The sequence below is a fragment of the Cyprinodon variegatus genome, unplaced genomic scaffold (assembly GCF_000732505.1).
Source record: "Cyprinodon variegatus isolate N-32 unplaced genomic scaffold, C_variegatus-1.0 Scaffold1243, whole genome shotgun sequence".
NCBI lineage: Eukaryota > Metazoa > Chordata > Actinopteri > Cyprinodontiformes > Cyprinodontidae > Cyprinodon > Cyprinodon variegatus.
In genome coordinates, this window is record NW_015151696.1 from 26,944 (window position 1) to 54,240 (window position 27,297).

Below are 27,297 nucleotides of genomic sequence, written 5' to 3' on the forward strand. Positions count from 1 at the left end.
ATCCAGGGAACCAGGCCTTAGCTCAAGAGGCTGTCAGGAGAGCATCCACATCAAGGCGTCCGCCAGCGCGCACAGGAGAATCTATCTTAAGTAAGACCAGTGAACGTCTTCCTGTTCCTGCATAAAAACAAGATGATAAGGAGATACCCTGATATCTGCATCCTCCAGCTTAAGAAATCCATTTTCTATTTTTTAGGTTGTCTCAACTGCAGTAGAATCACAGCTTTAAGCGAAAAACTCAACTCACTGGAGGCAAAGGTGAAAACTTTATCTGAATTATTTATCAAGATCATATGTCTTCTTTATTAGAGGATACCGTTAAATGACCTGCGGTTGTTTTTTTTTTCTTCCCCTCAGGTTCAATTGCTCACAGTACCAGAGAGCATATCACATCGCCATCTTCAAAGTAAAGGGGGAACTGCTCCAGAGACCTCGCTGCTGATGGGAGCAGTCTCAGCTCAAGGAGCCCCTGGTGAGCGGGGACCTGCAGGTAACCCATGACCATATGTGCTAATGTAAATGTATGTACATTTTCCATTAATTGGACCCTAGAGCTTTACATTTTCCATACTTTGACAAGAAACAGCGCTTCCTTCCTTTCTTTCAGGCAAACATGATCATTATTTGCAGTCTGTTACCCGTTCAGATCTTTTTCCTGCATTTTCTGTCATTTCTGTTCACAAAATCAATGTCCTGTGTTGAGTCCAACACATTACAAACCAAATGATCTAAAGGATTACGTATTGTTTAGTCTAACTAGTCTATCAGAACAGATTTTGTTTAAATTAAACTAGACCTTTGGGAATAAAGTGGGTGTGTTAAACTCTACTACTCTGTGCAAAGCTTTTCCCTAAACAAATTTTATTTTTCTGTTTTTTTTATTAGGTTTTTTTTGGTTGGACTTGTTAGTTTGTTTTTTAACTAGTGCTTCTGTTTTGTCTTTGTTTTGTTCAAATGAAACTGCAGTACAAGAGCATCGATATAAGGCCTAAGCAGGAGTTTTTCTCTGAAACTATAAGATGATTTTTATTGGTTTATAAAAAGACCTTAAATATGATTCTCCATGAAAGAAGGTTGTCAAAGACTTTTCAGACCATGTGCCTCTTTGGAAATTAGACTATCAAAAGCGCATCTTGCAGCTTTAAAAGAAACTTCTTATCGCAGGCATGGATGAAGAGATGCTGAGTTTGGAAGTAGAGAACAAACCAATTCTGTATGATCCTAATTATACCTATTACAAAGACCCACAAGGAAAAAAATATGCTTGGGCAGAAACCTGTGTGATTGATGCTGATGTTTTAATTATGTCGCAATAAATTAAGGGTTCATTACCGCATCTTTTTCTCCTATGAATTAAAAAATATTATTGCGCATGCTCTCCTCGAGCTCCAGGGAAGTTGGAGCAGAGCAAGATGGGAGGAACCGCGGAGGCTGTAGGCTTTGCCTTGTGCAGGAGGTCTGAAATGGAGCAGGGCAGAGCGGTTACAGAGGATGTGGGATTTCGGTGTAAATCCCAAACAGAACAAAGAATGTAGTAATTAACTGATTGGGAGCAGGTGTAGACAGAAGGATCTAGAAGGGAGGAAAGGAGACTGACACACGGAGGAACAGACAGTAAACGAGAAATACATAAGAACTCAAATACAACCAGAAAAACAACTAGAATAACACAAAACGTTAATGAAACAATTACCTAGAAAACACAGAATAACATTAGTCAAAGTGTAACTGAAAACTAAGAAAGAAAACTGAAACAGAACCAAAACGCCCAGAAAAGGAAGAATCATGACAAGTATATACTATAAAATGCGTTTTTGTGTAAGTCATGCAAACTGTTACAAATTTAAAATCCATGTTTCAATTATACACTTATATAAGAGCTGTATCTTCACCTAACACATTGGTTCATTTCACAGGGAAGCTGTAATTTAGGCTGAAATGCATGTAATGCCTCTTAGGAATTACACTTCATCTTCTCCAGGTGGCTTGAATTCAGATTTTTTCACAGATATGAACCTCCAAATGAAGGAATCTCCTGTTTCTTTTTCAGGTCCTCAGGGTGAAAAGGGCAGAGATGGACTTCCTGGCAGAGATGGTAAGTTGTAATTGTAGTTGCACTTCAGCTGATGTCATCCAGGATGTAACGTGGTAAGGGATTCCTGATTACTCCCGATTTATTTATTTTTTTTCCTTAAAGGAAAGCCAGGAACTCGAGGGCTGCCAGGTCCCAATGGGGCTCCAGGAGAGGTTGGAGCAAGGGGTCCCCCTGGAGCTCCTGGATTGAAGGGACCTCCAGGACCAGCAGGTCAGAATGAACCAGAGATTTACAGCCATCTTTCACATTAGATATCCCAGTTGATTATAAACATATTTAGCACTGTACACACTTCTTAAAAAAAGCTACATGGTCCTGCAAGGCATTTGTTTACATCTCAAACTACTCATTACATTCTCAATATGACTCTATGGTTTCTGACAATAGAGCAGCAAAAACAGCAGATGATAAATTTGACTTTTGATACTCTGCAAAAGGCTATTTGTCAGAGTAAGATTTTTGGTCTTTGGTCAGCCAAAAGACCCTCAGAGCTGAAAGCTGGAACATTCCAATGGCCTTTGAGGTCTGCTGGTTGTTCAGTGAAATTTCAACTCTATCGGTTTTCTTTTAAGGTTAGATATTTTTAAGTGCCACTAAAAGTTTTATTTAGACTACTTGCAGTGCCTTGCAAACGGACACAACCCCTTTAAATCCTCATTTATCTCCACCAAACACAGGCTACATTGTGTTTTAGTGGGTTTTATGAAACCGACGCAACACAAAGTAGTATATAATAGGCGAGTGGGAGGAAAACAGTGGCAGCTGCTGCTTTCTGAAACAGTGCTGACTTGATGGTGTTAATTAAAACCAAACATCACGTAAGGCATTAACAAATCTTGAAACACATAAAACACGTACTACAATGGGTGAAAATAACTGTTGTGAAGCGCTCTGAAATAATAAACTACAGGAAACACTGAATGATCACTTCTTACTCTTGACTCGTGAGGAAACCTCCATGCTGCATGCCCACTGTCAGTCAAAGATCCTTAAATATGTTTGCCAACCAGCATCGAGCAGCCAGCCTTATGACCCGCCCCTGCTCCATAGACCCCCTAAGAGGTTTAGCCTCACTGGAAGTGACCTATTTTGGCGTGTTATCCAATCAGGGCTCTACTCTCTCGCTGCTTACATCAACAGACTGAGGCTCAAACCTGAACAGGGATTTCTCATAGAGACTGATAGGCAGCTTCCTCCTGCTCCAGAGTAGAGGGAAGAAAAACCAGAATAAACATCTGATTAATGCGCAACATACTCATGAAATCAGGTGCATTTTAGCACATATTTAATGCAGGTTAATGACTACATTTATGAAGTTTGACAATGCATATTTTACCAATAACTTTCCGAAATTTACAGGGGAGGTTTAGCCTCTGTAGTATTGATTGAGAAATTGCCTCTGATGGAAAATTATAATTATTTTAAGCATGTTAAGCTTTTTGCAAAAAATCTGAAACGTGTCACCAGCTTTTCACATCTGAAGACCCACATTACCTACCCTTTTTTGCAAAATAGTTCAACTTAAGTCAAACTGAGTGAAGAGACTCTCTGAGCAATTTTCTAGTCATAAAACAGATTCCTAGTTGAATTTAGGTATAATCTTTGACTGGGCCACTTTAACACATATATATCCTCAGTCAATGCTATAGTCAGGCTGTGACAGATTTCACTGCAGGATTTTCCAACATTTAACTTTGTTCATTATTCGGTCAACTCTGATCAGTTTCTTCCCCGTTGCTGAAGTGAAGCGTTCAAACAGCGTAATGCTGCAATCAACCATGTTTTATGATATGGATGGTGTTTTCATGATGATATGTAGAGCAAGCTTTCCATCACAAACAATGTTTTGCATCGGGTAAAAATGTTCCTCCTTTAGAATTCAGAAATCTCTGCTTCCACATCTGAATCAAACAGGGGAATTAAATCCTCAGCATGCTGTCAAGATCCCCAGAGTCCTGCTTATCACCTGAGTATTTCACTAAGGTGTTTAAAAGCAAAAACTCATCTAAATGATGTAGGACGAAGGACCTCAAGGACCAGAAAACGAAACCATAACTCATAAGTGCTCAAAATCTGCTGCAGTTGCCACGACCCTCTTGTCTGGATTCCCCAATTATTGCTGTCTTTACATTGGCCTTTCATTTCCTGTGAACGGCCTTGTCTACATTAGTTTTGCAGTTCCACCATACCCATTACATGTCTGGATGATGGTTTTAATCCTTATGATTCTCCACCTTTGAGATAATATAATATCATAAACTAAAGCTGCTATCAGAATAAATGGAGCTGAAAACAATATACATGCCGCATAGACCATTTTTGTTCTCCTTTTTCATTGTCCTGCCTCTTCACAACAGTGTGCTAATTTTTGTTGGTATATTTCATAAAATCCATTTGAGATGACAAAAAAAAAAAAGAAAACGTTTGGGGTTTATATGTCTTGAGCCACAGCATGAACTCACATCTGTGTCCTGCTATTCACTGTCATCAACACGGAGTGAAATCAAATCATAAATATATCCTTTAAATCCAGAACTCACTTTTCATTGTAGGGGGATAACAGATGACCTGTTGAGGAAAAGTTAATCCACCTTTAGCTGCAACTGTAAAGACTAAAGTAAATGGCAGTCTAAGTTGTGCCACAACATCTGCTCTTGCTATTGACTGTTATTCCTCTGCTTTGAATCACGAAGGGAGTGTTTCTCCTTTCAGGCTAACGTATGAACCCTGTGCTGCACAGGCTGCCAGGTGAAAGTGAGATTTAGGGCGAAACTTGAACTACAAACCCACTTTCTGAGCAGCTCCATGTGACTTCAATCTGAAGTAAGCATGAGCTATACATATACAAATCTGAGCTCCTTATGATTTCCATATGCCTGCAGTGTTATTGTTTTTTCTGTCTCCATTACTTCATGGGTATCCAAAGGATTTTTTTCTTCTTTCATTTAAAGTAACAGATAAACATAGGGGTGAAATGTGACCAGTGTAACCTAAAAATTACTCAATACAAGAGAAAAGTCCACTTTGTGTTGCAAATATGCTATCGTTTTGTCACAGCTTTCCTTCAGAATCTGGATGGAGATTCTAACTGGAAGGTTAAAAAGTTTAACAGATTTCCCTAATATGTTGCATTACCTTTGAAAGGCCGGTTGGAGTATTAATGTAAACCATTGTGCTACAGAGGGCTTACAGTCTCAGAGAAATAGCCAACACTTTGTAAGCTGTTCTTCTATACCCTACCAAAGTTTAGAGAAAACAGCTAGAAGGTCACAAACTGTCAAATCAAAGCTGTAATAACATCATGGAGCGCTGCAGTAATTATTGGACTGTACTTAACAATTGCCTGACTGTATAAACAGTGTTGATGAAAAGAAGGGACAGAGGTGATGGCCGCAGTTAGGTCAGATGATGCTTTTTCCAGCCTCAAATTAGTGAGTGAAGTAGGTGAGAGGGCACTATTACTAGCAGCCTGTCTGAGACCTGTTACACACAACTGTGGACAGGATTCCTCCACATTTTTTATTTAAGAATCCCATATTTCTCTAGATTTATCTTTCTAGATTTACATCCTTTATGTTTATTTTAGTATTTTAATGCTTATTTTACTAATGAATTATGGCAGATAAGTTTTAAAAACTAAACTAAAAACTAAAAGGAAGGAAGGAAGGGTGTGGTAGGATGAAGAAGTATAGAAAAAGCAATACAATTATGGAAAACCCAACACAGGGAGAAGGCAGCATATATGAGAGGGAAGGAAGGGATGAAGGCAAGAAATTAGGGAAAAACGTGGAGAAGGAAAGGAGGAGACAAGGGAGGAACAAAGGGAGGAAGGATTGGCACAAGGAAAGAAGAGTGCATAAAGGAAAGGAAGATAGGCAAAAAGTGAGGAAAGGGACCTAATGAATGAACAGACAAAATGGTAGAAGATAAAGAATTATACAAGAACGAGGAAGCAAAGATACAAGAAAGGATGCACAACAGAAAAGGGAGGAATGTAGTCAACAAGACTTTATAAAATGGGAGAACACAGAAAAGAGAAGAAAGGTAGAGTGCAAGGAAAGAAAAGGATGAAGAAAGGAAGTGAGTTTCTATATGCTACCAAGTTTTAAGTGCCTATTCATTAATTATCCTGTAATTAATTACAGAGTAATAAACTTGGTCAGTTCACTATGTCCCCTTTATTCCTCTCAGCCCATAACTTTGCTTCATATGTCCTCATATAGTCACAGAGAAAACTCAAGTTGTAAATTGTATCAATACTTCCTCTAATACTCTGTTCTTTGTTACAGTTTAGCATATCACCCACAGTCATTCATCAGTCTGCATTGTGTCATGGCTCTTAGGAAGAGTGTTTAAGATTTAATTCTACCATGACGTGCCAGATCTCTGCCACCATTCTAATTAATCATGTTCTTTCAGGGCCCCGCGGTCCACCCGGACTCCCAGGAGAGAGAGGGCTGCCAGGGCCACCTGGGCCTCCAGGCCCACCATCCCCAGCTAGCGCCCGCATCCCAGAACCAGACCATAGTAAGCAGCTACCCACATGTGTTACTGTTGGTGTGATGTTCATGGTCTGAAATTAGTTTTAGTGAAGATGAAATGGGATGCACACTTTCCATAAAGTTCCACTTCTTTCTTATCAGCCACAGAATATTTTCCCAAAAGTCTTGGATCTTTGTTGTTGTTTAGCCTTGATCATTGAGCTTAGATTAGGCTGATGAGGCCAGTAGGGCTTTAGATGGTGTTCTGGGTTCTTTTGTCACCTTCTGATGACTAGCCGTTTTTGTGTTACTTTAGTGTTTTTTTAGGCTAGTGACTCCAGGTAATGATTGTTCCATGTCTTCTCCATTTGTCAATATCAGCTCTGACTGTAGTATAATGATGTCCCAAAGCCTTAGTAATGGCTTTGTAGTTATGTCCAGACTATTAGATTACAATGACTGTTTTTTGGATTTACTCAGCGTGTCTATGTCTATTCTTAAAATTACTGTGATGACAAAAGAAATATGCAAATGGACATTTTCCATATCTATGTTACCATTACACAACTAAGTGAAAACAGTGATGCTTTATTTTACATTCAGTGAATGTATCACATAGGCAGGCCTGGTATCTTTACTGTTACGTTTTGGGTTTTATAGAAATATAGTCAGGTTAGTGAGGGACTTTTCCCAAAGTAAAAAATACAAGTGTTTTTTTTTTTTTTTTTTATCTTTATTTAGGGTGAATAAGGTGTAGAAACTTTAAAATCTAACTAATAATGTATTTGCACAAATAAAGCAATTTGTCTGGATACAGAATCTAAACAAGCCCTCATCCAATTCAGCCTTGAGGAAAAATACAGAAAAATACAGATTGTTGCTTTTAAAGCAATCCAAAATTATTTAAATTACCTGCAGAAGTAGAGGTACCTGTAAGATTTAGGATGCATAAAGTGTCCTGGATGGTAATTATATCGGATCATTTTATTCTTATATATATAAATGTAAATCCTGCAAAGACATGAAACAAATACACGCCCTTGTGGTTCAAATGATTCATGGGGCATAATGAGGAGACCTAATTATCTTAAAGCTACAGTGTGTAATAATTACAGGGATATACAGTCAGAAATGTAATATATTATACATAACTATGTTATTTTATCATCATCTACGAGCTCAGCCTTTTAACCTTAATATTTGCGTTTCCTTAGAATTCGTTATTTATAATTACATAGGAGCGGGTCTCGCAGCCATGGAGGCAGACATCTTTGCGCTACGGCAGCGCAGAGCCAACAAACTAGCGATTGCGAGATCACCAAAACGTCACAACGATGTAGAAAAAATAACGGGTATATTTATTATCTTAAGTCTACATGAAATCTATACCCTACACAGACTAATGAAATACTATCTGTAAAATTATCTATGTAAACAAACCTCATCACTTGAGAAGGTAGGTGATGCAGACCTGATGGAAGACATTTTGTCCCGTAAAGCTCGCCGTACTGTTGGGGGGGAGAAGCGGTGGGGGGGAGATGTTCATGTTGCTGCAGTCTGCAGTCTGACCGCTAGATGTCGCTGAAAGTTACACACTGTAGCTTTAAAGCAGCTAAAGCTGGTTAGAGACTACACTGTAAAGAAATTTGTTAAGTCCAAACAAACATTTGGAATACAAAGTTTAGTCAAAGATTACTTAAGAGTCTGGTAGAGCAACAGAATTGAACATTATACTGACAGAAGATCAGCACATTCGTATAGACATTGGTCATTGAGGATCCAAATGCTGAGAAAAGGGAGACAGTCTTATGTTTACTTTATTAATTGACATTTAGCATGTGCAAGATTATTAACATGTAACGTAATGTCAGAGCCTTCGTGATTTAAACGTTCAAGGGAATGGGTAGAAGAATAAGCCTAAAATTAACTAAGATAGTAATTACCCAGTTACACCAATGGAATCCAAGGGGTAAAGCTGGATTTCAAAACAGCTGTAATATAATACAAAACAGTACAGTGTGGTGTGTACACAGTAGATATATCCTATTATCATTAAGTAATTATTAGTCTGATTTCAGGCATCTATTGATCAGCAGAATATGTTATATATGATTAACTCGCTAAATTAGACATGCAACAAGTTTAAAAAGAAGTAAATGCATTTGGAAAGATTTTGGCAAAATGATTGCAACACAAAAGCGCAGCACTGTTTGTGGGGTTTCATTTCACCCCCATACACATGCAAATATATCCTTCAGTTTTTAATGTTCAAACATCACTGTCCTCTTAGTTTTGTTGCATTTATCATGTCACCATTGCTTATGGACAAGGTAACTATCCTATGTCAGTTCTATATTGCTTTTGCATTTATAGGAAAATAGCAAACGTATTTAGTGTAGATTTAATCTTGATCATGTTGATTCAAGAAAACAGTAGATATACGTTTGCTCTGCTGCAAATAAATTCCATTGTTTTTTATTCTTGTTCATTTTCTGTTCACACAATGGCCACACTGTGTCACGTTATCCCTCTGAACACGTTACTATGGCTTTGATTGATTAGTTTTGGTCCCCTGATAACAGACCAATGTATGCACCAAATGAACCCAGAAAACAGACAGAAGACTCCATCCATAAGGATATTTGAATTTAACAGTAATAGATCTTTTTTTCCAGATTAGTGCAGCTTAATGTAGGCCATCCCCTTCTGGTTCCACAACCGCTTTTAAATAATGTAAAAGCACACAAGGCCTGTGATCTTGGCAGATCGAGCTGTTTGACGTAAAAGAAGAAAGTAAGCCATGCTAGGGTATATGCATTTACCTGTTTATCACGGAAACATTATGAAAGCACATTTTATAGACTCAAACAGGATGACAAATGGATTGATAACAGGAGAATTTCACAAAGCACAACTGAACCAAAGAGGCCGAAATACTGAGATGGAGAATTAAAGAATGGATAGCAGGTGAGACAGAGTTCTAGATGGAAGACGTTTAATGAAAAGCAAGATGCTGAAGAAAAAAAACTGAAACTGATCGAGGCAGTGACTTAGTTCAACTAGCGAAAATTAAATCTTGTTTAATTAATCAGATTAAGTATTTTCAATTGAATTGAATTGAAATTAAATGGAACACACCTAGACTCCAAAGTAAAACAGGACTAAAAAACTATGAACTAAAATAGGAAGCGCAACTAAAAACAAAACCAAATGCAAAAAAGGAAATCTAAATCTAAAACATAAGGATTCAAAGTCATGTCTTTATTATTTTATAATCATCTTTAGCAAATGAGGTGCAACAAAAGTTCTTTGCTCCCTCTAGAAACTTTCATTCTTTTTTTTCAAGATGAATCAAAACACTTTTGCAAATTTTAATGCCAACAGAGCACCAGAACTCACAAAAGTCCATCCTTAGATTTTTCTCATAAGGAGGATTGGTTGTTTTATTGTTAAATTACTTCTACAAGACATTTCTTCCTTCGCTTTTGACTTATCACCTTATCTCCTGTTTTATCAACAGAAGAAATAAACATTTGTTTTTTTACATTTTAGTGTTGAGGGGGAAAAAATGGTCAGTGTTCCTACATTTCAAAAATTCTTATTGTGTAACTTTTATATAAAAGTTGTAATGAAATTACAGTTAAACTTCATTACGAAGTGAGAATTTAAGATAATTATGTCAATAGAGGGTGGAAGCTTTTTTTGTGATTGGGTTCAGTTAATAAAATGTTATATCCAAGCAATATTAGTCTTGGCAAAAATGGATTTTTAAATAACCATGCAGGTTGATATAAGCCTGTCTGCTGCTACCTGCTCCCATCTGCCATTTGTCTACTACCAGCAGAGTAGATCAGAATCAAAGAGTGGATCGGATGCACACTCAGTAAAAACCTGTCAAATTGATGCAGACTTCACATGCTGAGGCAAGAGCCTGTCAACAACCAATGTCACTGAACGGTTTCCAGATGTAGGTTCCTCAGAGAGCTAAGGGAGGGGAACAGGAGATGGATGGGCTCTTTCAAGGTCAACCCATGGGTTTTACAATTGGGTCTGGTGGTAAAACAAAGTATGCAGTACAAAGATTTGTAATCTCTGAGTTCCGCTGGGGAGAGCTGCGGGGGCGATGAAGTTGGCATGATGACTTCCAAAGTGTTGGCTATTTCTTTGACATCAAAGTAACTAAGGATCAGAGGCGGGGGTTGGTTTGCACCGAGCTTCCTTTGGAAAACACCCGCATTTAGCCACTGGATGGGCATCAGCAGTGAAGAGGGTGACTGTGAGAATACTTCAGTATTCATCAGTGTGGCTGCCTTAATACTTCAAAAGAAATTGTCAACTTGGCTCCTAATTGCTTAGTGATGTCCACACGTTGGGCTGAGGGAGGTTGTTTATGGCCATCAGCGTTCCTCCTCCTCATCATCACCATCTTCCTCTTCCTCTGTCATCTCAGTATCTCTCAGTTCTCAGGCCTGTGATTGGATCTGTGCTTCCTGTCAGAATAAAATGACCCAGCTGCCACACACTTCCTCATCACACACATGTTCACCACCCTTTTCCTCTTGTACTTTTGCTGTGGGTACATGTGGTTTGATTGATCTGAGTCCAAGAGGTTTCACATAAAATATATGGAAACATTTAAATATAGCAAGACTCAGCTTTATTGACCCTCCAACCTGGATCTAATGATGCTTAGGTACTTTTGATTAAAGTATAGTTTAGTGGGTTTGGAGCAGCTCTTGCTGACTTGTGCATGAAATTTCACATTTATCTGGAAGTTACTGCCCTCTGGAGGTCATCCTAAAGATACACTGGACTCACTGAAGCCTCCAAGTTTATATAAAGAGATAAGTTAATTTAAATGATTATAACTGACTTTTTGATCAATTACCAGGTGTCATTAGCTGCTTACCTTTGTGACTGGATATTTTGTTCAAATCCAAGTTGTGTCCATCATCAGTAAATGTTTATAAACTGGTTTATACATTAAGCAGAGTTATTAGTCATTAACCACAAGAAAACTATTTTTGTCTGTGTATTCAAATTGTTAACACAACAGAAGTAGGCTCTGCTCTTAAAGACAACCGGCCTCTGCTGTACCAAATGATCACAGAAAACCACATTTCAAAAAAGGGGTTGCTTTATTGAACCTAATACTCCATATCTTATTATTATAATAATTATTATTTCTATTGAACTATGCAAACACTACAAGCTACTGGAAGAATTCAAATTATTTTTTGAGGTAGTCTTCGATAATATTCAGCTCAGCTATTGTGATGCACTAAGGGGATGCCCATCAGATAAGCAACAAAGCAGCAAATAAATCGTGCCCTCCTGTGTCCAGGAGAATGAGGGGAGAAAGAAATAATAATAATACATTTTTTTCTTTTATGAGTTTATTTTTTACAACATTTCTGTTGAAGCATAGAATGAATAATGAATAAAAAAATCTGAATAGATTTTTTTAATTCATTATAACTTTTGTCATTTCTATGACCATTGGGGGTTTTTATTTTGATAAACAAGGATACCAACAATTTCGTCTATGTGTACATCAAAGTAAAAAAGTGTTAGAACCTAGTCAAATTTGACTAGAACAATAAATTACAACAATAAAATTTAACTATATTAATCTAGTCAAAGCCCTAAATCCAATTAAGGATCTGTGGCAAACCTGGTGTTTAAAGATGCTCTACATCTAATCTGACTGAGTTTGGTCTATATTTCAAAGATTATTTTCAAACATTTCAGTCTAAAGCTGAAAAGCTAGCGGAAACGGCCAATAACTGCAGCAGAAGACAGAAAAACAAATGTTCGTCACAATTTACCAATTTTTAGGAATAAAAACTATGTATCCTCTCCGTCAGTGGATTTGTTTAAAGTGAATGGCTAAAAAGACAATAATTACTCTCTGTGACACATGTTTATCATCGTGTAAAGTGTGACAGATTTTTATCTTCTTAGATTGTTTCTTCATTAGTCTGAAGTTCCACTTAAGTATCTGATTCATTAAATTTCTTTCAAACCCAGATCATGGAAAAGATCCCTTCTTCACCAACACTTTCCATGACTCAAGAGGTTTGCCTGTTCCAGGACCTGAGGGTCCTCCCGGGCCTGTCGGTAAGTGTTTATGTTTACAGGATGTTTATGCGGTTGCTGGAAAACCTCTGTGTGCAACTCAAACATCCTAATATTGAATGTACATTTTATTCGACTTTTTCTGTCAGGGTTTTTGAAGTTTGAAAAGGTTGTGTTCATGCCTCAAAGATTTACTTTAAATTAGGGGGAAACACAAACATCATGTCAGAATGGGCTTTGCCTTCTTCATTAGAGAGAAACAATGACTCCATGCTTCTAACACACAGGTCCCCCAGGTCCCAGAGGCCCAGGAGGCCCTCCTGGCCCATCAGGAAAGAATGTAAGCTGCCTTACATGCAATGTAACCATACTCTGGACTCACCAGGTGTGCTTAGCACTGTTGCTGTCAGTATGTTTGTCATTTTGGTTTGTTTTTTTCTGACTGACTGCAGGGGAGCCCTGGAACACCTGGGGCACCAGGCCCAGTCGGACCAAAAGGAGATCGAGGGGAAAGAGTAAGTACCTTGTAAACCTAAGTTGCGGATGTGTATTGTTCTTGCTCTTCATCTTTTACAAAATAAGGTTTGTCAGCCCATGTTTCTTATTTAAAGGACAGTCCTCAACATCATACAATACAAATGTGCTCCAGTTGGCTAAATGACTCCAATTGTCATCGCTAGTATTTTTGACAGTTGGTAAAAGCTTTAAAATCAGGTTGCCTATGTCTCAATTTGAATACTAGGCTGAATATTAGATTTAAACGCACAAATATTTTTTTGTAAACATGTAATATTTCATTAAACATTGTAAAACTGAGGCAAAATTGAGCAAAATAAAAGAATCTTGGAAGCGTTGTTGAAATACACTGTTGCTTTAGTTCAGCGCACTGACAGCATAATCATGATGCACTTTATAGATCCGAATCCATGTGGCTAACTTCTCATCCCAAGTTTAAGGGGAAATCTGACTTGCTTATACAAATTTCGACTGTGTCCGACTTCCCTTAATGAAATTATGTAAGCAAGGCAGTCAGTTATTGTTTTTTACCCACAACCCTCTACGTGAGATAAGTTGCTAAGAAAACAATCTTTAACTGAAGTTTTAAAATGTAGACAAAAATAATAAAAAAATTGAGTTGCATGTCTCTCTGTTGAAGCACACCTAATTCAAATGATTGCATGACCTCCACAGCCATCAAGTGCTGCAGAGGACTGTTTATCATTATTTTACATCATTCAGGTGTGTGGCAGCGAGGAAAAAATCTAAAACATGCAAGGAAGCGACACTTGAGAACCAGGATTGAGAACCACAGGTTTAGATGAAATACATTTTTACTTGAACTCTAAAATTTCTAAAAGGCTGACAAAATGTTCAAATCCAGCATGTTTCTTTGCAGAGAGGGGTTCAAAGTCTGAGTCAAAAGTAGAGACTTTTCTGTGCTCCACTTAACCCTTGTTATCTGCTTGAAATCTCATCTGCTTTCTGGCCTTAATGAAGTGCAGATATGACTCATTTAATAGAAAATAAAGTTTCCAACATTTCCTTCGACTTGTTCTAACATTTTTAAACTGCTCTCTTACTGAAAAAATAGCCAAATTACTCAATAAGCTGACTTCCACACCAAAGAGTGCAATTAATCTGACCTAATACATCAGCAGCCATTCGTGGCACTTACCAGTCAAACGCCAGCCAAATGGCAGCCCACTTCCCTGCAACTCCCAGCTAAATCCCCTCCAACTTCCAGCCACTGCAGTGATCTCCTCTTGCTTATTTTTGTACTCCACCCTTTCACTGAATTACAGGATTTTACCAGGACGATCTTGGGACAGGATTTTACCAAGATCACTTTAGATCTTAATGTCCACAAATTATGACAGAAAGATTATTTTAGTACAAAGATTGATGTTTAAAAAGCAATTGTAGACCAGCCAAGGACCAGCCAAGGAATCATCAAGGAAAGTGAGGAAATTTTGAATGGCTACTACTGTAGATGGTGAATGCAGTATGGTAGGGCTTACTTATGGTTTTTGAGCCTCTGACTTTCCTGTCAAATTTGGCCAATTTTGGTAAACAGACATTTTTTTGTTTATTTCTGAATATGTTTCACATGAAGCAACACATTTCTCAGTCCTAATAGGCTATGTTTGTATACCAAATCTGCGGTCACACTATGTGAAGCCACAACACTCTTCACTTGTTTGGGAACGTCTGCAGTTGTTATGCAAAGAAAACTCTGACCATGAAGATCAAGAAGTGTATAAAGGGAACGAACCCCAGATGATTTAAGGGGGGGTTGTTTGCTTTTATCAGTTATTTACAGTGATCCCTCAGTTGCCATACTAAAATCTAATGAAAGGGGATCTCCATTGCTTTTAATCCATAAAGAGTATGAAAGCTTTGTGGATCATTCCCAGCAGAGTTGGTGAATTCTCTCATTTCTAACCAAATGTTTTTGCTCTCTTAAAAAGCATAACTTTTTAAATGTTTACAATTCAAGAATTTGCTCAAAAATTAAGTGTATAATGAGACGGAAGTTGACTCTGACTCTTTGGGTGTTTTCATATTAAACTAATGGTGTAATGAGCATTTTACAGAATGGAGCATACATTGCACTAGTGATTTTCATGTCTTTTTAAAAAAAAAAATTAAGTTTTTTTTTTTATTTATTTAACACTAAAAATGAGTACAATTCCAGATTTTAAATAAAGATTTTAATGGTGCATAAGTGTACTTTTTTACAGTGCTTCTTCTGTAATAAAACATGCAAGGAAGAGACAAAATATTATTACTATGAAGAGTTCTCTTTATGCTTTGCCAAGTGCTTCTGCTGTCCCCCGATAGAAGGTGGTGAGTCTTTGCTCACATAAAAAACCTCCACTGTTACTTAGCTTTATGATTTCTTTCATGTTAAAAAGTAATATTATGTTGCTGCATACAGTTGAAACCTTTTATAAAAACATTGTATAAAATGACACAAAACCTTGTTTTGTCTCCTAGTAAATAAAACAAAATGTTTATTTAGTTTGGGTCATTTTTTTCAGGGAAGTTGCTAAATTCCTGAAAGAACTAAAAGAAGACATTTATAAGACTCTCCTTTATTTCTTTCCTTTCAGAAGCATGCATATAGTAACGTCTATGCTTCTAAACAATGCATAAAACCCTGAAGGATCTCATGGAAATTTAAATATTTAAGTAGAGTAAAATTTGTTAAAGTACATCAATTTTTATAAGTCCGGTTCACCTTTTGTTACAACTGAAACCTGCATTTAGACCAGCAGCTGTTAAATAAATCAAATAAATTTGATGTGGAGATATCAACACCTGAAAAAAGCAAAACACCTTGTGTAAGATATAGATTATTCACATAATAAGTTAATTTTAAATAACGTATGATAGAACTGCCTCTTATTTATTTCAAGTTATTCTAATTACTGATTAATCGATTTAAGATCTGCAATTCTAATATGTTTAAACTTAATTATCTCATTTCTAGTAACTTTCCTTTCATTTCTTAGGGTCCTTCCGGTTATCCAGGAGAAAGAGGCTTCAGAGGAGAGCCGGTAAGTCACCTCTACTCTGCTTTTGAAGAATGTTTGAGAGGGAAACATAAACTCATCTCATGTTTGGTTATGTTGTGATAAACTACACTAAACAGCAGCACTAAAAACATCACAAACCTGCAGGGGAATGGTTTTATTTTTTTCAGCTCTAAAATGCTCAATAGATTTATGTTTTAAAGCAACGCTTTGTTGGCATCTCTTCACAGGGAGCGCCAGGGCCAAAAGGAGAGCCAGGGGAGAAGGGCTTGCCGGTAAGGCCGTAGTTAATAGCAGCTCATTAAGGTAACACAAATCAACAATGATTTAGATTTTTTCTCTTTTCAAGTGTCAAAATGTTCTACAGTATATGCTTAACTCTAAATTTACTTTGACGTCTGCTTTTTTTTTTTGCAAGAAAAATCTACCTGTAAGATATTTTAATTCAGCCATCTCATTTTTAATCTCTTAAGTATAAAAACCAACATCTCAGGTTCTGGTTATGAACTTTAATCTGTTATTTTGACGTATTTGTTTAGTTGCACATCTCTCTGTCAGGTTCATACATTCATACCTATTGATACATACCTGTTTGATATTGTTTGTGAATTAGAATGTACCCCTCTATGTGTCTGTGTCTGATCTGTCTGATTTTTTTTGTTTGTTTTTTTCGTAAGTGTGCATTTGTTGGTCCTTGGGGTTTGCTCTGGACTGCTGTCCCCTGTTACAAAACTGTCATCTTGACCCTAAAGCTGTCTGACTCCCACTGCAAGCAAATTTCCCCATGGCTACCATTCACAGTCACCTTTTCAGCTTTTAACTTTGGCATATGCATATAAATACCCATACCAGCACAAGAACAACATGTCTTAACTGGTGCAAAATAAGTTATTTTACTTTGTTCCAAGTGTGCGATATTAATTTTCACCAATTTGTTTGGTTTTCTATACAGGAATCTGACTAATATACCTGAGATGTATATGCCAAATCGCTCCATTATGTTCATGGGTTTTTTAAGGTGTTTTGATCTGATATGAGTGGAGTGGATACAGCTATCCCTTTTCTTCAACTGTTGCATGACAAACACAATGCTGCATTAACACTTTCTTCTTTATTAAATTAATTTTAATATATTCAGTGTGTGAACTAATACTGTGCAATTTAAAGGAAAATGGTAAAGATGATCTTTTTATTTAGAGAAGGATTTAATGTCGACGGCAAACTTACCAAATGGCGATACGCTCATCTGCCGGCTGCACTGATTTTAGCTCAAAAAAACAATTTTTTGCAGCCATGTTTTTTTGCACCTGCCTGCTAATTTTGTTTGAGGATTACAATTACTTCCATTACCTTGCAGTGCTATTGTAAAGTCTGGATAAAAGTGTATTTATTTGTAATTAGTTTTTTTGTGAGGAAGAAGATGGTTGCTTCAGATATTTGCTAAAAGCTAAATAATTAATTTTAAATGAATTTTTTCCTGTTTTTTGAAAGACATGATTTCAAGATACTGCTGTGCATTCCTTTCAAACATCTATGTGATTGCTCAAAATTATTTGAAAAGTGAAAGGAAAAAAGAAAATTGTTTGAACCTTTTACAAATCAAAATCTGGTGTGTATTTTTACAGCATTTTTGGAGGATAATCTTTTAACTTTTGCTGAAGATTAGCTCATCACCTTAACTCTAAAACTGATGGAGAAGGAGCGTCTTAGTCGGAGTAATCAACAGGGTCACATTAATTGCATAAATTTATGGCATAGGTCTGAAAATCTTTTGACTAAACTAGTAGCTGGGCTCTCCACAAATCTGGATTTTGTCTCATTTGCCAAAAGCCATGACACAGCAAACATGTTAAAGAAAGTAAACATATATGTGTGAAAGTACTAAATAATAGCCTTGACCTTGCATTTAAAAGTGGATCTCTAGTCATTGCAGTAGATAACAGAAATTCTCCAATAATATTTTTTTGGGGGGATTATAATGCTGGAATATTTCCTGCAGTCTATAATGCAAGGAATCCCTGCTGTTAAAGTAACTTTGCCTTTTTCCTTTAAACATAATGCCATTGAGTTGCCATTCGTTAGCAGTTCTTTTTTCCTAAACAAGTCATTCACACTTTTTTGAAAACTTCCAGCCATGTTTCTTTGCATGTTTCTTTGGGGAATGTGATGCCTACAGCTGTCTGTCTATCTTACATCTCCTGTTGCCGTACTTTTGTTACTTTTTAAGGTAAAGACCCCCTGAGGTTGCTGCCTTATACCTCAACAAAAGACAAATCAGATGTAAGAGTAGAAATCTACTTAGGACCTCTTTCAAATGACAGAAAGTTGGTAACTTCTGTGTGTTTTATGCACTAAGACTGAACTCTGTGGAACTGAAAAAACATAAGAGAATGCGGGTGCTGCTGCAATCTCTATAACCTGAGAGTGTGATTCAGCTGTGTTATGCTGCCACGTGATGCTGGTCTGTCATGTGCATGCTGATGTTTGCCTGCCCAGCATGGCGGAGAATGATAATATGCAGCATGTTAGTAAAGAAAATATAAAGATACATTTAGGGAATGGATATTCATGCTGGACAGATATGTGGACTGTTATAACCTTCTAACAGCTAAACTGTATTGGAAACCTGACTTGCATCTTGGCCAACTGTCCTTCAGCTTCTGCTTTTTACCTTGACGGCTGTATCTATCTTCACAGGGGGACGGCATACATCAGATCAGAGAGGCCCTGAAGATCTTAGCCGAGAGGGTTTTAATCCTTGAGACTATGATCGGTATTCATGGTGAGTAGGAGGCCTGAGGAAGGGTCAGCTTTAGGCAGGGGTCACAGCTGTGGGTGGTACTCTCATACTCCCACCATACCAAACTGCTGGGACAGAGGGCAGGAACAGTCACAGGCAGCCCCAGGACTTGGACAGTGTTTTCTGCAGCCTCATAAAGTCCCCCTGTCACTGCTCTCTGATAGGACATTAGCTTGCAGATGTTCCAAGACTTGCAGGCAGACCTTGAGCTTCTAGCTCGCAGGGTGACACTGTTGGAGGCTATCATCTGGCCAGGTAATACCAAAACACCCACAGTCCTGCTGACCCATTTCTCCACTAGATAAGTAAGAAAAAAAATGATTTATCATCACCGACTGTTTCCAAAACTTGGAATGTTGTTATATAGTCAGAAAAGTTGAGAGGTTGTTTTCCATAAATGTATTTTGTTTATAGCTTTGATGAATTTAGATGTTAAAATCATTTTCCAAACCTCTTTTTTTTTTTTTTTATAGATCCAATCCTTAATTGTTTCTATTTTGGCTTTGTTCAACGTCACTATTTTAACACAATATGCATCACCTGGCAAAGTATTCATAGTCCTTGAATTTCTACATTTTTTTTCATGTTGCCACCATAAACTTTAATTAATTTTGTTGGGATTTTAGCAGTTATACCAACATCGAAAAGCAAATAGTTGTAAGATAAAAAGAAAGGAATAAATTATTTGGAAAGGTTTGGCCAAAAATAATGGCTTGCATCTATAAATAGACTCCATGAAGCCAACCTAAAAGTAGAACTACTTTTGAGGTATGTTTTACCAAGTAGAGCTCTTTGAATTTTTGTAGCCACAGATTCTCCATTTTTATTATGGTCCTTATTAATAATTCTGAGACCTTCACCAGACAACTCCATTTATTTTACTGTTGACCGTATGAAATCCCAGCAAAAGATTGTTAAGGTTTGAGGTTAAAATATGAAAAAGTTTTAAGGGATATGAATATTTTTGCTGCCAGATTAGGACTGAGAAGCATATGAATATGACATTTACACAAGTGACTGCGGCCCCAACAGTGGGTTGAATTAATTTTGAGTATTAAACTCATAACTTTTTATTTTTATTTCTTTCTGGCTGTTAAAGCTTGTAGTTATGCTTGATTATTTAGAGAAAATGAGTTGTTTTTCCACTGCTTTGTTTGTGATTTCCAGAAACACGACAGTTTAAAGGCTATTGTGTTCTTTTCATTTTTTTTTTTGATATTCTTTATTCTTTTCAAAAAAGATACAATAAATCCAGCAAAACTACTATTTTGACACAATTCTGCTATTCATTTATAAGTATGTTGTAAAGAATGGTATTTAAGGACAGTGAGCCTGAATGTTGCTCCTGCACAGAATAGCATAAAGTTTTAAATTTTAATTGTTAATGCAGAGAAAAGAACAACCTCAGAAAAGGACATTAATCTGTAGATAAGTCTTTGTTTGCATATTTTTAAAAAAAAGGATACCATTTCAACCCAATGGGAATGACTGTAAAATCAAAAAGCTTTGCATTTGGTCTTAAGACTAGAGGTTAGATAATATATATTTATATATATATATATATATATCATACTTTTTATTAATAAGGTCCTTCACAATACAAAACACAAGATCAATAATATATTTAGAAGTAGATGTGGAAATCTCCTTAAAGACTGTCAACATAAAAATATCTTTAATTGCTTTCTGAAGTTCATGCAGTGCATGGACAGTGGGAAAGAAAAGACAGAGTCTCTGGTCCATTGCCTGAAAACGCTACGGTTTGATGATCTGAAAGTCCTAGAGAAACAGTAGGACTCCATTTATATCTGAATTAAACAGTTGGCCATGATGTGCCCTAAAAGTTCAGACCAAAATTTTAAATGTCTGCTATAATGTACCGGGAGTCAGTGCATTAACATGTTCTCTACTGTTGATCTACATTAAAGGTCTTGTTCTGTACACTCTGAAGGCTATCTAAAGCTGATTTGCAAAGGCAAATAAAAGGAAAATTACATTAGTCTAAATAAGCGAGAGACAAAGGTTCATTTTAAGACACTTTGACAATCTCTACTTTCAAATATTCAATTTATAGAATGCTATTCAGGGGAAAGAGAGCTGTCAAAACTGGCACCTAAATATTTTATATTGATTTTCTGAAAAACATGCTGCCTGAAAACAGAAATGTTATCAGGTATGTGGCAACAGTAGAAATGAACAACTTAGTTTAAAATGGAAGAAAACATTTTTTTTTTTCAAGTTTTATTATTACGGGCACCTAACTGCTGCAACCTGCTGTGGTTTTTAAAATGACTTAGCAGACACACAAAAGAATAGAGGCAGCTGTTCAGTAGTATGTTCTATTTTATAAAAAGGAGGGGAAAATGCAGTTTTAATTATCTACTTTTTTTTTGTTTTGTTTCTTGCCATAAACAGATAAATTCTGGGACCAGTCATACAATCTTTCGGATTAAAAAAGGGTAAATTTATTGTGGGCAATAGTGGATAAAATATATCCTCTAAAAGAGCAGATGAAGTGATTGGATCCAGTAATTCTTAATTATTTTGCTGTGCCAAACAGGAAAACTCAGTGAGAGAAAGTAATGTTATAGGCAGCCATTTTTGTAAATAATAAATTAATTAAATATAGAAAGAGAAAGTATAACTACGCTATAATTAAAAGCTTACATTAAGTTTAAATACAAAAATATGATATAAAAATATAAACAAAAATCATGTTACAATTAATTCTGTATCAATGTCGGGCAACAGCCAAACTAAACAGAAAAGTCTTAAGTTTGCTTTTCTTAAATAAAAATAAACTAAAAAGGCCAAAAGTCCTCAGGTGTTGATGGAGAGGGAGGCCTCTTTTCCAACTGTTGTCTTTCTTCAACAGAACCTGATCTAGGGTCTGGGGACGAACCGTTCGGCACATCTTCCCCTAGTTTCTACAGAGATAAGCGAGCAGGTGCACATCCACATCGACTTGCTTCTCCTCTGTTTCCTGACACCAACGCCCGAGGGAAGTAGCTCCCCTATCCTTCACACCAACCCTGAGGATCACAGACTGGGCCTTCCCCTCCAACAGGTCTCTCACCAGTATTCAGCTCATACAGACCTTATCCAGTGGCCAGTCTGGGCTTTTATCACATGGATAAAAACAGAGGACACCTCAGGGAAACTCAACTGAAGCTTCATGACACCCTGCTACATCAGCAACCTGAGAACTGATTTGATTTCCCTCTCATACTGAATCTTGTGTGTTTCATTCTTTTTTTTAGCTACAGTATAGAGCTAAAGACAATGCGTCGGTAACAATGCTTAATCAGTTACATCTTCATTCTAGGTCATCATGGTAGGGAGACAAACTGTTCCAGACAACAGGGGTCAATTTGAAGAAATGAAAAGCGGAAATAATTCTTCTGCTTTCATAATATGTTTGCAAACTGAAGGGGGTTAATTATTTAAGAACTATGATCTTGTACAGTCTTCATTACAGAATTATAAACCTCCCTTCTCCTCTAGTAGTCGTTTTCTAAAATTTCATCTTATTGTTTAACTCGGTGTTATGTAGTGCACTAAACAGATGAAGTCATCTCTATTCAATGTGTTTTTAATTAGTGATTTGTAGTTTCTTGCTTTTTTTTTTTGTCCCCTGAAATGTTTCGTGACTGATTTGACATAAAATCTGCACAAACATTGGCGTCTGTGTTACATGGTGCTGCAGCCTGAAACTAAACGTGCTGAAATGAAAACACGTTTTGCAGATCCAGTTATTCAAACTTGAACACTGTTGTGTTGTATAACTGCTAAAACTGCTCTGATGAAAAAAAAATTAAATACATTTTTTTTTTTTCATCTTAAAGTTATTGTGAAACTATTTAAAAATGTAGTTTATGTTGTTAGCTTTTGTGTAACCATTTTGTATTTTGATTTTTTTTTTTTTTTCTGTCTTTGCAAATGTGTTACTGTGTTAAGGTAATCCTGCTAAGATGCTAAGTGTAATAAATGTTTTTTTTTTATTATTACTATTTTAACATGTGACCTGTTTGAATTCATGGCACAAACGTTATTATTAAACTTGTTTTTAACCCCTTCCAACACACACACACACACACCCCACACACACATTTATATTGTCTCTGCTGATATGGAACAACAAAGCATACAATTCTGGAACATTTTCCGCTTTTTTCCAGTGTTTTGGGCTATTTTTTAATTATAAGTTCTTCATGCAGCTCAAAGAGAAAATACAGAAGCTCAGAAAAGCCCAAGCATGGCGTATGTCCAGTTTAAATCAAAAGTGAAAAATCCGTAACAGAGCGATTCCTAAAAAAGAGAAGCTTGTTTAGATGCTCTGCTGTCGTGGTGGTGGATGGCTCTTTCCCTTAGATACCACCACTGCTTGTTCTCCAATACTATCCTCAATAAGTAGAGAAATGGCGCCATCTAGCTGCTTGGTTGCTGCTAATGCAACCACAGCTTTCTCTGTGGGAAATCCCATCTTCTCCAGCTGCTGTAGCCTGAGAGGAAACAGAAACAGGTGACTGCATGTTAAGGGCTACTAAAAATGCAAACTTTACTATTTTAAAAGTATTAAGTTAACATCTTTCTTTTTAGTTTACTAAATACATAACACACATTTCACTAACCGCAGTGAAGACACTGATGACTTTTGGACCTCTACTTTAGCGTCAGGCCCTTCTTCAGGAGCATCCTGTAAGGAGGCCAGTATCCCTGCTCGTAGCATCTGTTCCTCCAGCACTTCTGTCTCAGACACAGCAGCAGACCGCGCCTCCATCACCCAGGCAGGTGATGGCTCCATCCATGGGTGGGGGCTGTGAACTGTGGGACCCCTCACAGGTGGAGGAGCTGCATGATTTTCAGCCATGAACTGTGGAAGGTACCTAAGCGCAAAAAACAATTGTTGACAAATAGTTACATTTAGTTTTGGGTGACTTTTACATAATTTCAAATGTACTCACATGGCCAGTCTCTATATATTCTAATGAGATCTTTAATAAACCATCATTAAATACAGTTTAGAAGTAAAGTAGCAGGAAATGATATTTTCTTTTGTTTTTCATTTGAAGTTACTGAAAGGTTTACTGCAAAGAGTTGGATGAAACAGTATTTCAAGCTTTGAATATCTCAGAGCAGTTAAATCCGTCATTAGATAGTGAAAACAGCAGTCCGTAACTGCTGACCTACAAGTGCATAGCTGGCAAAATAAACAGATTGTATGGATAAGTATTGCATTAATCAGAGGAGCAATGAAGAGGCCCGTCGTAACTCTGAAAGAGCTGCAGAGATGCACCATCTGGTCTTAAAGAAAGTGGACAGAAAAATTAGGTAGTTGTAAGAAAGCCAAAAGAAGTTTCATTTGCAGGTTGATAAAAGCCATTTAGCACACATGGTAAAAATACAGAAAATTATGCTCTGGTCATTGAACATTGCACAGGTTCCTGAGTCAACCATCCCTAGTTTGAAACAAAGAGAACTAGTTTGAAACAATGTAGTGGCAATAATTTGCCACCAGGGGAACAATCTTAAACACTCAGCAAGAGCTAAACATTAAGGCATGTAGTTTAGAAAAATTATGTTCACAGAAATGATCCATCAAGTCTGGCTGAGATTGTTGAAAAAGAAAATAAGCAAATATTTAAATCTCTGTAATACGTTGAAAAGAGAATTAGATAGGCACCATTTTCTTTTTACTTCAGTTATGCACTAATTTATATTAGTCTACCACATAAAATCCCACTACAATAAACCAGCTTGTGCATGTACTGAAATAAAATCTAAGAGTGATCGAAGATACATTTAGAGTGATGGTCGGACAGTTAATGTAATTGATTTACAATACCTCTGGGAGGTTGCAAACGTTGGCAGTCTGAACCGGGTTGAAGTAGGAACGTACATCCAACTAGGAATGAAAGGAAAAATACTGATCTCTTCCAGTTCCTGTAAGGCCCCAATAAAGGGCTGCTGATCTAGAGGTTATATTTAAGGAGATGAGATAACATGAAAGAGAAACGGTCACCAAAGTTTCAATAAATGCATTCAAGTGGCATTTTTAGCTTAAACAAAAGACAAAACCACTGGACACAGAAAGATTAAAGGGTATGTTTAAGGCTCAAGGTCTTCAAATTATCCCCAAAATACAACCTGTATACCAAAAGAGCTACAACCCACCCCCAAAGATATCAAAAAATAGAAGCCAAACATACAAAAAAAAATCAACTAATATAAGACCCATTAAGCAATAATGTTTTCAATATTGGCCAAAATAAAGAATGGTTACAACCAAGAATTTAGAAAACCCCAAAAAAGTTAATTTTAGATGCTTAATTAGATCATATTTGTACCAAAGAAACAATAATTAAAACAAAAACTGGCAAAAGAAAAAAAAAATCCAACTACCTATAGTTTTCTCAATAGAAAGGAAAGGAAGGGATAGAATATGTGGAGCATTAGTTGTCACAGAAGGACTGGGGGGAGTTAAAGGGATTTGGGAAGATCCTTCTCCAACAAAAAAAACTAGAGAAAAACACAAATTGATCAATATATTAAAAACATTATAAATCTGACATAGTTGTTTTTTATCTTAGTATAGATATATTCTAATCTAAGCATTCAGTGGCCTATCGCAGGGGCAACTGTTCATCCTGTGTTATGGGATAATAAAACTAGATCAAAGGAATAAAATATTTTATAGATTACAAGTGATATTATAAAATGTATCACAGTGTGTCATGAAATCTAAAAAAAAAATACAAGGTAACTTATAAAAAAAATGCTCCTTATGAAGTTAAAATTGTGTTGCATGAATCTGTCAAGATGCAGTGTTATTCCTACAGATTATATATGCAGGAAAGGATACAGTTATGTCCAATGCATATAGCACAGAGGTGAAGCAAGGGCGGTGTTCCTGGCAGCAGCAGCAAACCACCCAGCAGAAAAAGCCATGGCAGGAGCCAGACTGGTAAACACCTCAGCAGCCTCCTTTTTGTGGCTTGTCGACACTGAGCTGTAAACAGAGCGAGCTGGATGGCGGAGTAGCCACAGATCCGACTCGCCTCACCTCCTCCCACAAACAGCATCAAAGTGTAAATAAATGACAGCAAAGCCATTGTGAGGATGGAGAGGAGAAGGAAGGCCACTGATCCCCAGCGCCGCTCCTGACATGATCCCAGCAGCAGCAGAAGAACAAGGCTGATCAGCAAGGAGGGCTGATCATCGTGACTAAGAGCATATAGGAACACATCTGAGGAAGGAAAAAAAAAACAGTTTACATCACATGATTAGTTCCTATCTTTTTAAGGCAGATTTCTGAAATAGAATTGAATCTAAAAGCATAAATACCTCTGAACCTTGGGAAGTATCCTCCTGGACCGACGCTCAGACTTGCCTGGAAGCCCCCAACATAGATCAACACCATCAGCGTGATCAGAGTGAATGTTACAAGGCAAAATCCAGAGCGATCTGGCCCAAACAAGGACCTTAATGACAGGAAACGTCGTTGCATCATTTCACCTCAGCTGCAGCTTCTCCATTTAACTCCATGATAAACCAACATTTGATGACGCTCATCAAAGGAGATGCATATCTGATAAAAGGCTAAGATGTGTATGACCATATTTTTTTTAACCATACATTAGAATGCCGATATCTAAAGTAATTGTATCTACATTATAATCACACATATGGATGATTCTATCAACAAAAGGAAAAAGCTAGCTATGACTGGGATTTCTTCGTTTTATAATCAATATGGGGAATCATTAATTAGAGCCTATTAATGAAACATTATTAAATAAAAAATGTGACATAAGTAGAAAATAAGACAAATATGTAAACTGTTAGTATGTAAATGTAAAGAAATTCTGGTGCACATAAACTTCCGTAAACACGTTCTTCTTCTTCTTCGCTGTATTGGCGATTCTTCTTCTTCTTCTTTCCTATTATGGCTGATCGCAAGCATACCGCCACCTACTGTACATGAATGTTTGACAACATTACTTTACATCTATCAAATTCTGTTTTTTTTTTATTTGTATTCTGAAGATAAATTAATAATGCTTTCCTTAATCTGTAAATATCATTTATATTTTCTTCATTTCCCAATATTGCTTTGAGATTCTCAGTGTGTCCTTCCAACCATTCTTCTCAATTTCTCCCTTTCATATTCATACATTTTAAAGTTTAACAGTACGTGTTCTACAGTCTTTTTTTTCTCCACATCCTTCACGTTTATCATTATTTTCCCTCCCTATTAAATATAAAATTTCATTTAAATAGGTATGACCCACCCTTAATCTCATAATT

At 36.8% G+C, this 27,297-nt stretch overlaps 2 protein-coding genes across 2 annotated transcripts; one reads left to right on the forward strand and one right to left on the reverse strand.

Moving 5' to 3' along the window:
* LOC107102367 (EMI domain-containing protein 1-like) lies at positions 1–22,879 on the forward strand (the record flags this gene model as incomplete). Its single annotated transcript, XM_015401644.1, has 13 exons — positions 1–90; positions 197–258; positions 358–490; positions 2,051–2,095; positions 2,198–2,305; positions 6,515–6,622; positions 12,607–12,696; positions 12,942–12,994; positions 13,107–13,169; positions 16,170–16,214; positions 16,421–16,465; positions 18,888–18,972; positions 21,866–22,879. Coding segments are annotated over 13 exons (1,061 nt in total), but the record flags the coding sequence as incomplete, so codon positions are not given.
* Positions 22,769–26,917, reverse strand: rhbdd3 (rhomboid domain containing 3). The gene is made up of 5 exons (XM_015401651.1): positions 26,335–26,917; positions 25,853–26,236; positions 24,836–24,962; positions 23,622–23,876; positions 22,769–23,492 (listed from the first exon to the last, which is right to left on the reverse strand). Exons 1-5 carry the CDS (start codon positions 26,498–26,500, stop codon positions 23,318–23,320), a joined length of 1,107 nt encoding a protein of 368 aa, XP_015257137.1. The 5' UTR covers positions 26,501–26,917; the 3' UTR covers positions 22,769–23,317.
* Positions 26,918–27,297: the final 380 nt, after the last annotated feature.